Genomic DNA, 13,039 nt, shown 5'->3' with positions numbered 1-13,039 from the left:
CAGGGGGATAGGGGGATGCTGGCTTCCTCTCTGTCCCCAGCAGTACTGGTAAAAACTCCAACCCCCCTGCTGCATGGTGTGATGTGTTGGAGTCATCTTTGTGAGGATTTCCCCCTCTGCCTTGCAGCTGACTGACTGATGAAGACAGCGTACTCAATAGTAATTCCTTGCAGTTCTAGGTGCAACACCCTCCCTCTCCAGGGAGCTCTGCGCTCTGCAGAAATTATTGATCTTCTCCAGCCTGGAGGAGACTGAAATTCTGAGTGTTTGAGCTATTTACCCCAGGACACACATCCAGCCAAGGAAGGATTTTTGCTCTAGAGTCCCTCTCTAACTACTTCAGCTCATGATGAGGCTGTGACTTCAACCCCATGTCCTCTTCCGGATGACAGACTTGGTAATAGCTGTGACAGGCTTCTGGGTCACAGCAGACTGTGAGTGGGAACAGGAAGCCCAGTGAAGAGGGGAAGGAGGCTGCTAGATACGCTTGGTGAATTTTAGAGCCATGTTTTGCCAGAAGGAAGCCCAGCTCGTGGAAAGCAGACTGGGTTTTATCGAGGTCCTCCCTCTTCAACGGTATCCAGTGTAATTTCTTTAACCCCCTGGGAAGGAGCTATTGGTCCTGCAGAATGGGACATTTCCACAAATTTGGGCTGTTGGGACAGTGTGTACAGTTTGGAAAACAAGTTGGTAACAGATCACTTCTCTTCTCTGCAGCTTCCCCACACTCCCAACTTTGGTTCCTGAATTTTTGCATCTTCTGTGGAACTGAAATAAACTGAGTCGGTGCCTGGCTGTCTAGAGCAACCTAACCTTCCCTGAATGAGTGTGTGTGTAGTTTTTGTTCATTTGTTTTCGGTCACTGATTACTTTGTTTCTGCTCCATCACCCTATGTTCCCTCTGAGAAGGTGGCTAATGGGTCTACTTGGGTTAGAAGATGGTTTTAAATGCTGCCAGGTTCACTCACACATGTAGCCAAATGTTTGTATGTCTTTCAAAGGCAGAGGATGGAGCCCAGATGCCATACTCCAAGGATGCTGGTGGGGAGCACCTGACCCACTAAGGGAGAGCTGAGTGTCAGCTGAGTGGGGCGCAAGCCAGACCCCCAGTCGCTGCCCCAGGGTAACTCCCGGCTGTGTTGCCATCGCATCACCTTGCCCGATGGAGATCACCATGGGGGCCAATGATGAGAATGGCACCAACACTTCCACCAGCTTCCTTTCTGTGCTTGACCCCCACGGATTCCCAGCTACTTCCTTCCCATTCAACTTCAGCTATGGTGACTATGATACGCCCTTGGGTGAAGATGAGGATGTGACCAATTCCCGGACTTTCTTTGCTGCCAAGATCATCATTGGCATGGCCCTGGTGGGCATCATGCTGGTCTGTGGCATTGGCAACTTCATCTTCATTGCCGCCCTGGCCCGCTACAAGAAGTTGCGCAACCTCACCAACCTGCTCATCGCCAACCTGGCCATCTCCGACTTCCTGGTGGCCATTGTCTGCTGCCCCTTCGAGATGGACTACTACGTGGTGCGCCAGCTCTCCTGGGAGCACGGTCACGTGCTGTGCGCCTCCATCAACTATCTGCGCACTGTCTCTCTCTATGTCTCCACCAATGCCCTGCTGGCCATCGCCCTTGACAGGTGAGTGGGGGGCAGTAAGGCCAATGCAGGTGGTTGGGGGGTGGAGGGGGGAAGAGGCATCGGAATTGCCTCTTCCTTCACCACATCTGTGAACTGATGGGAGGTATCTGTGTTCCCCCAATGTTGTGGACATCCAGGGAGCTCAAAACTTTTCCCATAATTGGACAGTGCGAAGAGTTCTTGGTTTCCAACTGTGGTCAGGCAGGAGGTAGCAGAGCCCACTAGAGTTGGGAAGGTTTTTGATTCCCAACTATGGACATGCTCTTAGATGTACCTGTTCAAGCTCCAGAGGTAGGCAGGTAAAAGGAAGTGCTGAGGGACAAGTTTAAACTCCAGGCAGTTACCTCTTGGGTCAACTTGGAAATCTTGAGAGATGTTTTCATCTCAGCAAGGCTTCCTTTACTAAAACCTGCCTTCCCTAACATCAGTTGGGTTTAAAATAAGGGATTTGTTTTTAGTTCTGTTTTTTTTTTTTTTAAAGGGAACATATGCTGTCTTACTGTCTTTTTTTTCATTAATCGGTTTGTTCCTTTTCATGCATTTGCATGCAACAATACAGAAGTCCTGGTTCTGGTGGTGTTAAATAAAATCAGAGCAGCCTATGGCAAATCTTTCTTATGTTATATTTATTCATTTCATTTAGTTTAATCCCTTTGGCTAGTGTGCCAGGGTGATCTTTGTTCTCTGTGGGACAATGTTTGTATGCTCCAGTGTTTAAAGCTGGACTCTCATAACAAAGCACCTTGTTACGGTTTCGAGACAGAACCCTGAGGGTCAAGTCGGGCCTCCCTGTACTTGGATCTGAACAGCCCATTGCTCTGTTGCTCTCTCTGAACCTGAAGCACAGATGGTCTTCCTGTTCCATGGCCCCAGGGCTCTGATGGAGTTCATCCTACTCCTCATGGTCAGGGCACTCTAGGACAGTCTTCCAGGGAGGGGTCCGGCTAATAGAGTGCATTTTCTGAAGCCACCAGCAGGGCAACTAGCCAGGGCAGCCTGGAAAAGGAGTACTCCCGAGGAGAGGGGGTTAGTAAGGACTCTGCCTTGAAAACTACTGCAGGGGGCAGCTTCTGCCTTCTTTCTTTGCGGGAGGATGTCGGGAGTCAGTAGCTTAAACTAACTGGGAAGGGGCTCAGAGATGTCCCCGCTGCAGAAGGCTGCTTCTCCTTGGCCCAGGTCTTCTACACGAATCACGGAGCCCCACAGGATTTTGTCCACCTTGGCACGGCCCCTGGGTGAACTTACAGAAGGAGCAGGGAGGCAAATAATTAAACAGAGTATTTGCCCTCTCTTCCCTTCAGAGATGCCAAGGGAGAGCTCCAGGGACCTTGTCTTTGACCTTTCCTGGAAGTAGAAACTGCCACCATCTGTCTTAGAACATGTTGAGGAGAAAGCATATGAGATTGTTTACTGAAGTTTCATGCTAACTGGATATCTTTTCCCAGGGGGACCCTTGCAGCTACTGAAGGTGGGGAAAGCTAGATGCTCGCTGTGGAGTGGGCCCCTGCCCCATTGGTGAGATCCACTTTACCATGTAGGGGGCCATTTATCCAAAGGGGAAACAACTGCAGAAGGGAGTGGCTTCAAAGGTGGAAGGAAACCAGGATAACTAAGAGGCTTTGGATTATTTTTTAACATGTATGAGGTAATATCTATGTCAGGCAATCAACCTTGATCAATAGGACCTCTTCAAGTTCATGTCCTACTATCATATCAAACTCAGCTTGTCTGAAATACTATAGGCATTTCCCTCGCAGTGTGAGCTTATACAATGCAAATTAGATACAATATAAAGGACCAATTAGGGAACATGCTTTGCATCAGGGGGATTAGTATTGTTTAGAACATGATTGGAAACTTGCACCCAAACATCGCAGGAAGGCTCTCTGTGTCCAGTGGCCTTGCCTGGCTGCCTGCCTGCTCCAATGCATTAAGTTCTTTTATTGATGTCTGTGATTTTTGCTTCAGTTGATATTGATTTTTGTGCCTTTTTACCATATAATTTCAGTTTTGTGGTGTAGGCACTCATTGATTTCTTTCTGATCTTATATGTTTGTTCAGGATTTGAGCAGTGATCTTCAAGTTTGATTTGGTTAGCTTTGGGCAACTAATTTTTACATGGAAATAACAAATATGCTTACAGTTACAAAACCACCTTTATTTTTGTTTAATGAAATTCCTGTAGGCATAGTGTTAGCTGTTGATCTATCTGAGTTTAAACTCCTGCTGTACCACCTCCTAGCTATATGGCCTATGTAAGTTATATAAGCTCTCTGCCTCAGTTTTCTTATCTATAGAATAGGGATAATAAGAGACCCTAACTTACTGGATTGTTTTGAAGATTAAATGAAATAATATATGTAATTGCTTAGAATAATGCTTGAAACAGAGTAACCACTCAATAAACAGTGGGTATTATAATTCTTAAGTTAACCCTTAATGGAACAGAGAAACAGATAATGAAAATGAACTAAAGAGTGTTTCAGAGCAGCTAATCTTTGTTTTTATTGAAACCACTGCTTTTATGATGTGATATATATATATGTGTGTGTGTGTATATATATATATATATAGAGAGAGAGAGAGAGAGAGAGAGAGAGATACACACACAAGGCTTCTAAGAAACACAGCTATCAAGATATAGCAGGATAGATCTATTCATCCTCTACCTGCCTTGATTTCTCTCTTTCTATCATTGGCTCCATTGTTCCCCCCAACACTCAAAACTAGAAACCCTCCTTTGTCCTGGTCACTCTCTCCCTTTCTCCAGCATTCACACAATTTCCATGGCCTATACTTATTCCTACCTCCCACCTGTTCACCTGGCTGGACTGGCATAGTCTCTTTTTGGTTTTCCTGCCCCCAGTGTCTCTTGGGTCTGCCCTTTTGCCAATCCTACTCCTCTCACAATCCATGTGAATCATTCATTCATTTATTAATTCACTCAAGAAGGCATTTTTGTAGAGCAACTTCTATATAACAGATCTACTCCAAGCATGTGGGAGTACTGACGTGAATAAGACAAAAAAGCTCCTTGTCTTCATGGAGCCCCAACCTGAGGGATGGAGACAGAACAGCCAGGGAAACAGAAAGATAGTTTCAGAGAAATGCTCTGGGGGACAAAACAAAAACAAAAAACCCGCAAAAATATTGAGAGAGACTGAGGGTAGGATCTACTCTAGCTGGGTAGTTAGGAAAAGGGTCTCGGAGGAGAGGACATTTGAAAGGAATTCTGAATGATGGGAACAAAGGCCAGCCTGATGAAGATTGGGAAAAAGTATTCCAGGCAAGGGAAATTGTAAGTGCAAAGGTCCTGAGGCAGGAACTAGTCTGACGGGTTCTAGAAACAGAAAAACTGCCCCAAAACGTAAGGGAAGCAAGCAAGACTGCAGTCAAATTAATCTTCGGCCTCGTACGTGACTCTTCTCTCTTGCTTAAAAAAACCTTTAGTGACTCCACTATCTACAAAACATGGCTGAAACCCCTTGGTATGCTCTTCCATCCTTTTATCATCCAGCCCTGGACTGTTTCCCAGTCTTGTTGCTGAGTAAGCACCTTTATAAACTGTTTTCCAAAAAAGGTTCTGATCTTTCTGAGAACTGTCTCCATGCCTTTTTACATTTCTGTTCATCTGGTGCCAGGAACTTGGGAGGCACTCAGGATGTTTTCTGATGAAGGTGAAGTTTTATTAATACCCTACTAAATGTCCAGAATTCACGGACAGCAGGAGGATATAAAGGAAATACTATATGATCCCTGCTCTCAGAGAGCTTGCCATCCAGAGCAAGAGAGAGCTAACATTTATAAAACAGTTAAAGAAGAAGTAAATGATACATTTTAAATGAAATTTAGAGAAGAGTAAGATTGTGATATACTGGAGTAGTCAGAGAAGGCTGCATGAAGGAAGTGGGCTTTTAACTGGCCTTTACTAGATGGAGATCAGCAGAAGAAAGGTTTTCCAAGTGGAAAGAACCATGTTTGCAAAGGCCTAGAGGTGGGAATGCTTGAGATGCATATGATGCACCTTGCGGAGGTCTGTGGAGCAGGGGCTAAGAACATAAGGAGAGTGGAAATCAGAGAAGATACAATAATATTGCAGAAGACCTCAAAGTCCAGGGATTAAGGCCTGATGGTGGCAGAGAGCCTAAAAAGATCATCAGAGGGCTCTGTCCCCCAGGGCAGACACCTGCGTTCCCCACCAGGTGTATCCTTGAATCCTACAGTAGGTGGGACACTGGGAGTGAAATGCTTCCTCCTTTTGCCTCGAATCCAGGGGAAACCGGCCAGTCTGCTCACCCGTTGGCAGGCTCTCCCCTTCTGCCTGGATGAGACCAGCTAAGGCACAAGTAACTGCACTCAGCCTCAGGACAAAAATACTCCCCAGTGAGCTCAGGGGGCCTGGTGGAGCATTCTCTGGCCATCCTAGGACTGGCCTAGCAGCTTTTGTGACTGTGATTATCCTGATTTGACCTGGGGCTGGGTCCGGGGGACCCAAAGGGAGCCCAAATGCTCTTTGCTTAATCACCTAGCCCACTGTCATCGCACAGTTACAGCCTGGATATTTCTTTGCCCAGCTGCCTCTTTCCTGATTCTCTGGGAAATGTTGGCTGTAAGTGGATCGGGACCTGAGCCAGTACTTGTGGCCACGGTGGTAGAGACACAGGGCAAGCCAAGGGTGTACCCGCAAGCTGAGAAAAGAAACTGCAATTGCCTGACTCCTTCTTAGAACATCAATAGTGAGAAACCAATTGTAATGGAGAGAAGAGGAGGGAGGCTGTTAGGATACCACGAGGGCAGGAGGAAGGAAGTTGCTCGCTCTGTCTGGAAGGGGAGGTGGCAAATTTTATATTGGAGAGGCCACTGGATTTGAAGAAAAATGTAGTTCTCAATCATGGTTCTGTCAATTTCCAGCTCTGTGACTTTTGGCACATTATTTAGCCTCTCCAAGCCTCAATATGTTCACCTGTAAAATGGCCATCTCTGCTCTCTTACCTATTCAATAGGGCTTGGGTGATCAAACAAAAAAAAAGATTTTGAAAATGATTTGTAAGTTGTAAATTTCTGTACAAACATAGCAATTATTACCAATACTGGAGTTCTGGAGTGCTGATTCTCACACAGTCAAGACACAGATCAAGAACACTGTCTTGTTCTGCACTTTGCCTATTGATAAATGTATCAGGAAGGCCCCTTGCACAGGTCCTGGATTTTAATTCTGGGGATGGAGTTGGGGTGGGGGTGTGTGGTGGGGGAAGTGATAGAGAAAGCCAGAATGAAATAACTATCCGATGGGTAATCAAAGACGACCATGAAGATTAGTTTTGATGTGAAGAACTGGATCCACCGAAATGGAAAGTAATAGAGAGTTTGTAAGTGTAGTATTTGCCAATAACAGGTAAAGGAAAATGCCTATGAATACAGAACAGCTCTGAAAAATACATTTTAAAATACTAACAGGTTTTCATACACTAATAGCTTATTGTATATGTGCAGTGTCTCATTTGAGCCTCACAGTATTTTTGTGAGGTTGGTAAGGCAGGTGATATTCCCATTTAGGATGAGGAAATTGAGCCCACACAGCTAAGAAAAATGATTCCAATTCACATTGCAAGTTTGTGGCAAAGCTGGGATTAGATTCTTAAATCTTCTGATTCCTAGATCAGTGTTCTCTCTTCTATTTCTTCGTTGAAAAACTACTCTGTGTTTGAAACATTATACAGACTGAGGAATTTAACTATTGGGAAAAGGAGGAATAGAATTATTTAAGTGAAAATTCATATAGTGAACAAGGATGAATATAGAAATTTTCTTTGATGGAGTAATCAGAACATGGTGGGGTAGACAGAGCCAGTTGAGAGAGCAAAAGCTCTAACCTCTTAGTTTTTTCATATGAGTTTCAGCAGAAGCAGCAGGAGCTTTATGAAGGGCCCATATGTGTGTGTACATGAAAGCATTGTCAACACCCAGCAGACACTCCCATCCCACTCCTTCGTCCTCAGGGGCATTGGAATGAGTGCCAGGCATGGTTGCCAGTGGCCAAGCACAGTAAGGTAGCCGGTTGTGAACTCAGGAGTGTCCAGAAGTGGATTCAACCCATCCAAAGTCACCTAACACCTTGTGGGAGCTAGAAGAGAGCCAGAGTCCTGCTCCTGTGAACTCTGCAAATGACACTCATTGGGTTTGGCTTCCTGAGTTGGGGGAAGGGGTGGGAGTACCAGAAATGCGATGGGGGTAAAAAGAATGAAATTTCTCTCCAAATCAGAATCCCAAGAAAGACCACCCAAGGGATTGGTTTCAAAAGAAAGAGAATTAGTTTGGCTTTCCTTCAGTCCCCTGTCACATTTGTTCCTCGTTCTATCTGAGATAAGCTCCAGCACATGAGCATTTGTTTCTTTCCTGTGTAGATTAGTCATTCCCTCTCATTTCATTTCCCATCTTTCTCCTTCTCCAGCTTCCACCCCCTGCCAGACATGGAAAGTCTTCCAGGAAACCAGAACTCTCTGCATAAGTACAAGCACTCTCTCTGGGAAGGAGCTTTCATACCACACAAATAAATGACTCACATCCCCCCATAGTGCTGTGTCGTCTTTCCTGGACCACTGTGGTAACAGCAGTGCAGTTCTTTGGAAAGAACAAGAGCAATATCTTCTACTGTCTGGTGCTTTGTGGTTTTAAAAAATACATCCACATGTATTCTCAATTGATTTTCACATCAACTCTGCAAGGCAGGGTTAAATGTTTTCTGTCAAGGGTCTTGCTGTATATGACCTTGAGAAAGTCACTCATCTCTTACCGGCTTCCATTTCTCCACCTGGAAAATGAAATAGATGGTCGCATACTTATCCTCCACCTTTGCATGCAGAGCAATATTTTCACAAATGTGGAATGAAGACAAAAACTTTGCCCACTGCTTCCATTGGGAAGGGCAAAGTCTTCCATCTCTTTGAAATTATCAGCCCCTTGTTTTTGCTCTAAGCTGTGGGGTAATTAGGATGAATGACTCTGAAAACAGGAGGGACATGAGGAGGGTGCCAGGCTAGAAACCAAGGGGGCATTATTGCTACTTTTATTAAAAATGGTTATTTATTGAGTATGGACCACTTTTAAGACTGTGCCAGGAATTTTTGCATACAATATCACATTTAACCCTTAAAAAAAAACAAAACGAATCACAAAAACAACAAGAACATTTGTGGATAAGGAAACTGAGGTTCAGAGAAGTTAAACAAAACTTGCCTGAAGTTACCCAGCTAGTAAGATGGAGCTGGGGTGGTTTGCTCTCAAGTCTGCCTTCCTCTGTCTCCCACATACCTTTGGGCTTTTCCATACACATTCCATTAGGTTCCTCCTCTTAATGTTGCAGAAATAATCCTATTACCCAGCACTTCCTCCTCACAGTGTTTAATCCTACTTGAATCTTGCCTTTACCCCAGATACCTGGCCATTGTCCACCCGCTGAGGCCACGGATGAAGTGTCAAACAGCCACTGGCCTGATCGCCTTGGTCTGGATGGTGTCCATCCTCGTTGCCATCCCTTCAGCCTACTTCACAACCGAAACGGTTCTCATCATTGTCAAGAGCCAGGAGAAGATCTTCTGTGGCCAGATCTGGCCCGTGGATCAGCAGATCTACTACAAGTCCTACTTCCTCTTCATCTTCGGGATCGAGTTCGTGGGTCCTGTGGTCACCATGACCCTGTGCTACGCCCGGATCTCCAGGGAACTCTGGTTCAAGGCTGTCCCCGGTTTCCAGACGGAACAGATCCGGAAGCGGCTGCGCTGCCGCCGGAAGACGGTCCTGGTGCTCATGTGCATCCTCACCGCCTACGTTCTGTGCTGGGCGCCGTTCTACGGCTTCACCATTGTGCGCGACTTCTTTCCCGCCGTGTTCGTGAAGGAGAAGCACTACCTCACGGCCTTCTACATCGTCGAGTGCATCGCCATGAGCAACAGCATGATCAACACCCTGTGCTTCGTGACGGTCAAGAACAACACCATTAAGTACTTCAGGAAGGTCATATTGCTCCACTGGAAGTCTTCTTACAATGGGAGTAAGTCAAGTGCCGACCTTGATCTCAAAACGACTGGAGTGCCTGCCACAGAAGAGGTGGACTGCATCAGGCTAAAATAATCTGATGGGCCTTTCAGAGTTTAAACATGAAACAGAATCTTTGAATGCGCACCAACCAGCACTCTTGTTGCAGAGTAAATGGACAGCACTGTGGACACTATAACTCTGCTCAAGGAGCTTAGACTTTCTAAAACCAGTGTGACTGGATGTCATCACCAGTGGCCAACATTTATCAGACATCTAATTTGTGCAAAGGGTAAGAGCTGGTGAAACCTATATATGTTGACATATATGTAGGAATTAAACCAAGGAAGATGTTGGGGGTGTAAACAGTCTGGAATAAGGCGGTTTCCAGAATGGAATTTGAGTAAGAGTTGACTGCAGTGCATGAGTCCGTAGTGCAAGGGTCTTCCTGGACCATATCAGCTATAATCAGACACTGATGTAGCCCATCTCTGGGATTGTTCTTGAGCTTGAGCTCACTTCTCACATTTGAAGGACTATGAGCAAATGCTAAAGAGGCTACCAGCTCCTCCTGAAACTCTTCTCTCCCATACCTAGTTGTGACGCTCAATGTGAAGGGCCGTACATGCATGCACATGGACACCCCAGGATGCATGACCAAGTTCTGACCAAAGGCCCTTCTGCTAGCGATACCCCATGGCCACCCTCAGGTCTATGACTGTGCATATCAGGGGTGAAGTTCACCATCAAGAGGATGGACCCAGAGAAGAAGCCACACAGGCTCTGGAAACTATTTGGACAAGAAAATATGGAGTTCTGGATACCAGGAGGAGCAAGTCCATGGGGAAAGCCTGGGTTCATGGTGTACATGACCTTTTGGCTCCATGGACTTCTTGCACCATAGGGAGGAAAGCAGGTGAAGGAAGGTGTTTTCATTTCCTTGGCTGCTCAAGAAAAATACCATGTGATGTGTTGACTTAAACAAGGGAATTTATTCGTTCATAGTTTTGAGAGTTGGGGAGAGCCAAAAACAAGGCCTCATCAAGGTAATGCTTTCTTCCCAGACTGGCATTCTGGTGCTGGCTGCTGGTGATGCTTGGTTCTGGACTCCTCTGTCACATGGCAATGCACATGGCAGCCTGCCCTGGCCACTCCCATCTCTTCTGGGTTCCACTGACCTTCAGCTTCTTGCTTCTTTCTGGCTTTCTTTCAATCCTCTGAATTTCATTCTGCTTATAAAGGACTCCAGTAATAGGATTAAGACCCATCCTGATTGAGTTGGTCCACATGTTAACTGAAGAAACCTCATCAAAAAGTCCTTCTTACAATGGATTCACATGCAGAGCAATGGATTAAGTTTAAAATCATGTTTTTGTGTGATACATAGCTCCAGACCATCACTGAGAATCAGAACAGGGCCTCTGAGAACATGTGGGGCTCAGGGGAGGGCCTCAGGCTACCCAGGTCTAAGGGTTTTAACACTTCCACCTCTCAGTTATTCTTGCTTGGGCTGATTAGAATGTCCCTCAAATTCTTCCCTTCCTTTTCCTGTCTCCATGCATGAATTTTTGAATTTTTGAATTTTTGAAGGTAGACACAGCCCTCCATGACTGTGGCCATCAGCCATTTTTCCACTCTGACCAGCTCTCAAATGTGAGTCAGGAAGAGCTCTCTCCTACCCCGTCTACCTAATAAGGGAACCTCATGGTATGATTTGAGACAAGATATCTGTCACTAGTATCTGAAACCCATCCTAGTCATTAATTCCTTTGGAATAAGACTTGCTTCTCTTTAAAAATAGAGGTCCTCTTGGGAGGGTTAACACATCACGTTTCTACTCCTCAATGTGAACAAAGTCAACTTATCTTGTGGTGGGGGACACAGGGAAGTGGTTGAGCCATAGGTACCCAGGAAAGAAGGGGAAATACAAATGGGTGGTGGTCACAGTGAGCTTCAGTGACCCCAAAAGCTTATTAAAAGCCCTTCACACTTTCTAACCCACCCTCCTTTGTATGGCGTTCAGAATTTTGGAATTTTAGAACTAGAAGTGAGATCCAGGCTTGACTCTGTCACCTCTGTGGTCCTAGGCAAAGCCTCTCTGATGGGAGCAAGGTAACACCTGTGAAACCTACCAATGAGGTGGTTGTGAAGAGCCAATGTGACAATGTGTGGGGAAACTTAACCACACAGGAAATAAAAATAATAGACTAATAGCTGTGTGTAGCATGCCTAGACATGGAAAAACCTGCCACTTTGGCTTATGTGTCTGGAAACCTCGCCACCTCTTCCTTTCATTATTCTTTTATAAATTATCCCTTTACCCCTTTTAGCAGTGTAGTGTGCAACATTTCTAATGACATGTTGGCGTAAATAAGACTGTGAGATCTAATGGCAGAAGTATAAAAGGAAATGATGGATAATCATGTCATAGTTATGATCCTGGAAAACATTGGCCATGTTTCTATGGCTTATCCCAGCCAACATGAAGCTGGGGCAACATGATAGTTATTTCTCAATCTGTTGTGATTATCGCGTGTGCACAGCTATAAAGTGGACTTAACCTTTCTCTTATTTAGCTCTAGAGTAGCACATTTGTAAGGCTATTCAAGCGACACCTGTGTGGAGTTTTCCCCTCCAAATATGTCAGCTCTTTATTTTTGGCAGCCTGGTTTTTAAATTACTCTTTTACCTTGGAAGACACATTTCAAAAACCTGTTTATTTCTTCCCGTTCTTCACCCAACAGACTCATCTGACAGATTAATCATAATGTTCTCAGAAAATACAAACTAATTAAAATATTAGCCTAAACCAAACATGCATTGGAAGGCAATTCTTATTTTTCATAAAATCATGTAATTACATTCTAAAATCAAGAAAGTTAGTTTGGGTTTATTTTGATTAAAAAGTAATAAAATGATAAAATTTATTATCATTATGTGTTCTTCCATTAAGAAGGCTAAATGAGAGTTTATTATTAAATAGGAGCTTTCTATATGTGACAAACCCCTTTCTGCTTTTCAGTCTAAAATGTATCAATTTTTCACTCATTTGTAATATTTCTAGGTATTAGTGTCTGCTTGTAATTTTACTGTGAGTGAAAGTGTGTTGTTATCAACTGAAATAAAAAATATAAATATATATATAGTCATTGCTCATAGTGTTCCTGTGATCTGTCCCCTCCCCCATCCTTTCCTGGTTACAGTGTGATGATCCTTGGAGTCAGCATGGAGAAGATGCCAAATCCTTGATTTTATGGGTTGAGAGAACAGTGCTAACTCATGCCATTACTGCCTGCAAACTTCCCCCCTCCATCCTAAACAGATTTAACTGATTATGTTCTCTTCCTATAAGTCTGTT

The 13,039-nt window shown here is 44.7% G+C and overlaps 1 protein-coding gene across 1 annotated transcript; it reads left to right on the top strand.

Moving 5' to 3' along the window:
* The first annotated feature begins 1,162 nt into the window (after positions 1-1,162).
* PROKR1 (prokineticin receptor 1) lies at positions 1,163-10,038 on the top strand. Its single transcript, XM_037807743.1, has 2 exons — positions 1,163-1,647; positions 9,081-10,038. The coding sequence occupies exons 1-2, from the start codon at positions 1,163-1,165 to the stop codon at positions 9,775-9,777; spliced, it is 1,182 nt and encodes a 393-aa protein (XP_037663671.1). The 3' UTR covers positions 9,778-10,038.
* The last annotated feature ends 3,001 nt before the right edge of the window (positions 10,039-13,039 follow it).

This window comes from Choloepus didactylus, chromosome 17 (genome assembly GCF_015220235.1).
Source record: "Choloepus didactylus isolate mChoDid1 chromosome 17, mChoDid1.pri, whole genome shotgun sequence".
NCBI classification, from domain to species: Eukaryota; Metazoa; Chordata; class Mammalia; order Pilosa; family Megalonychidae; genus Choloepus; species Choloepus didactylus.
This window is presented reverse-complemented; position numbering and strand designations above follow the sequence as displayed.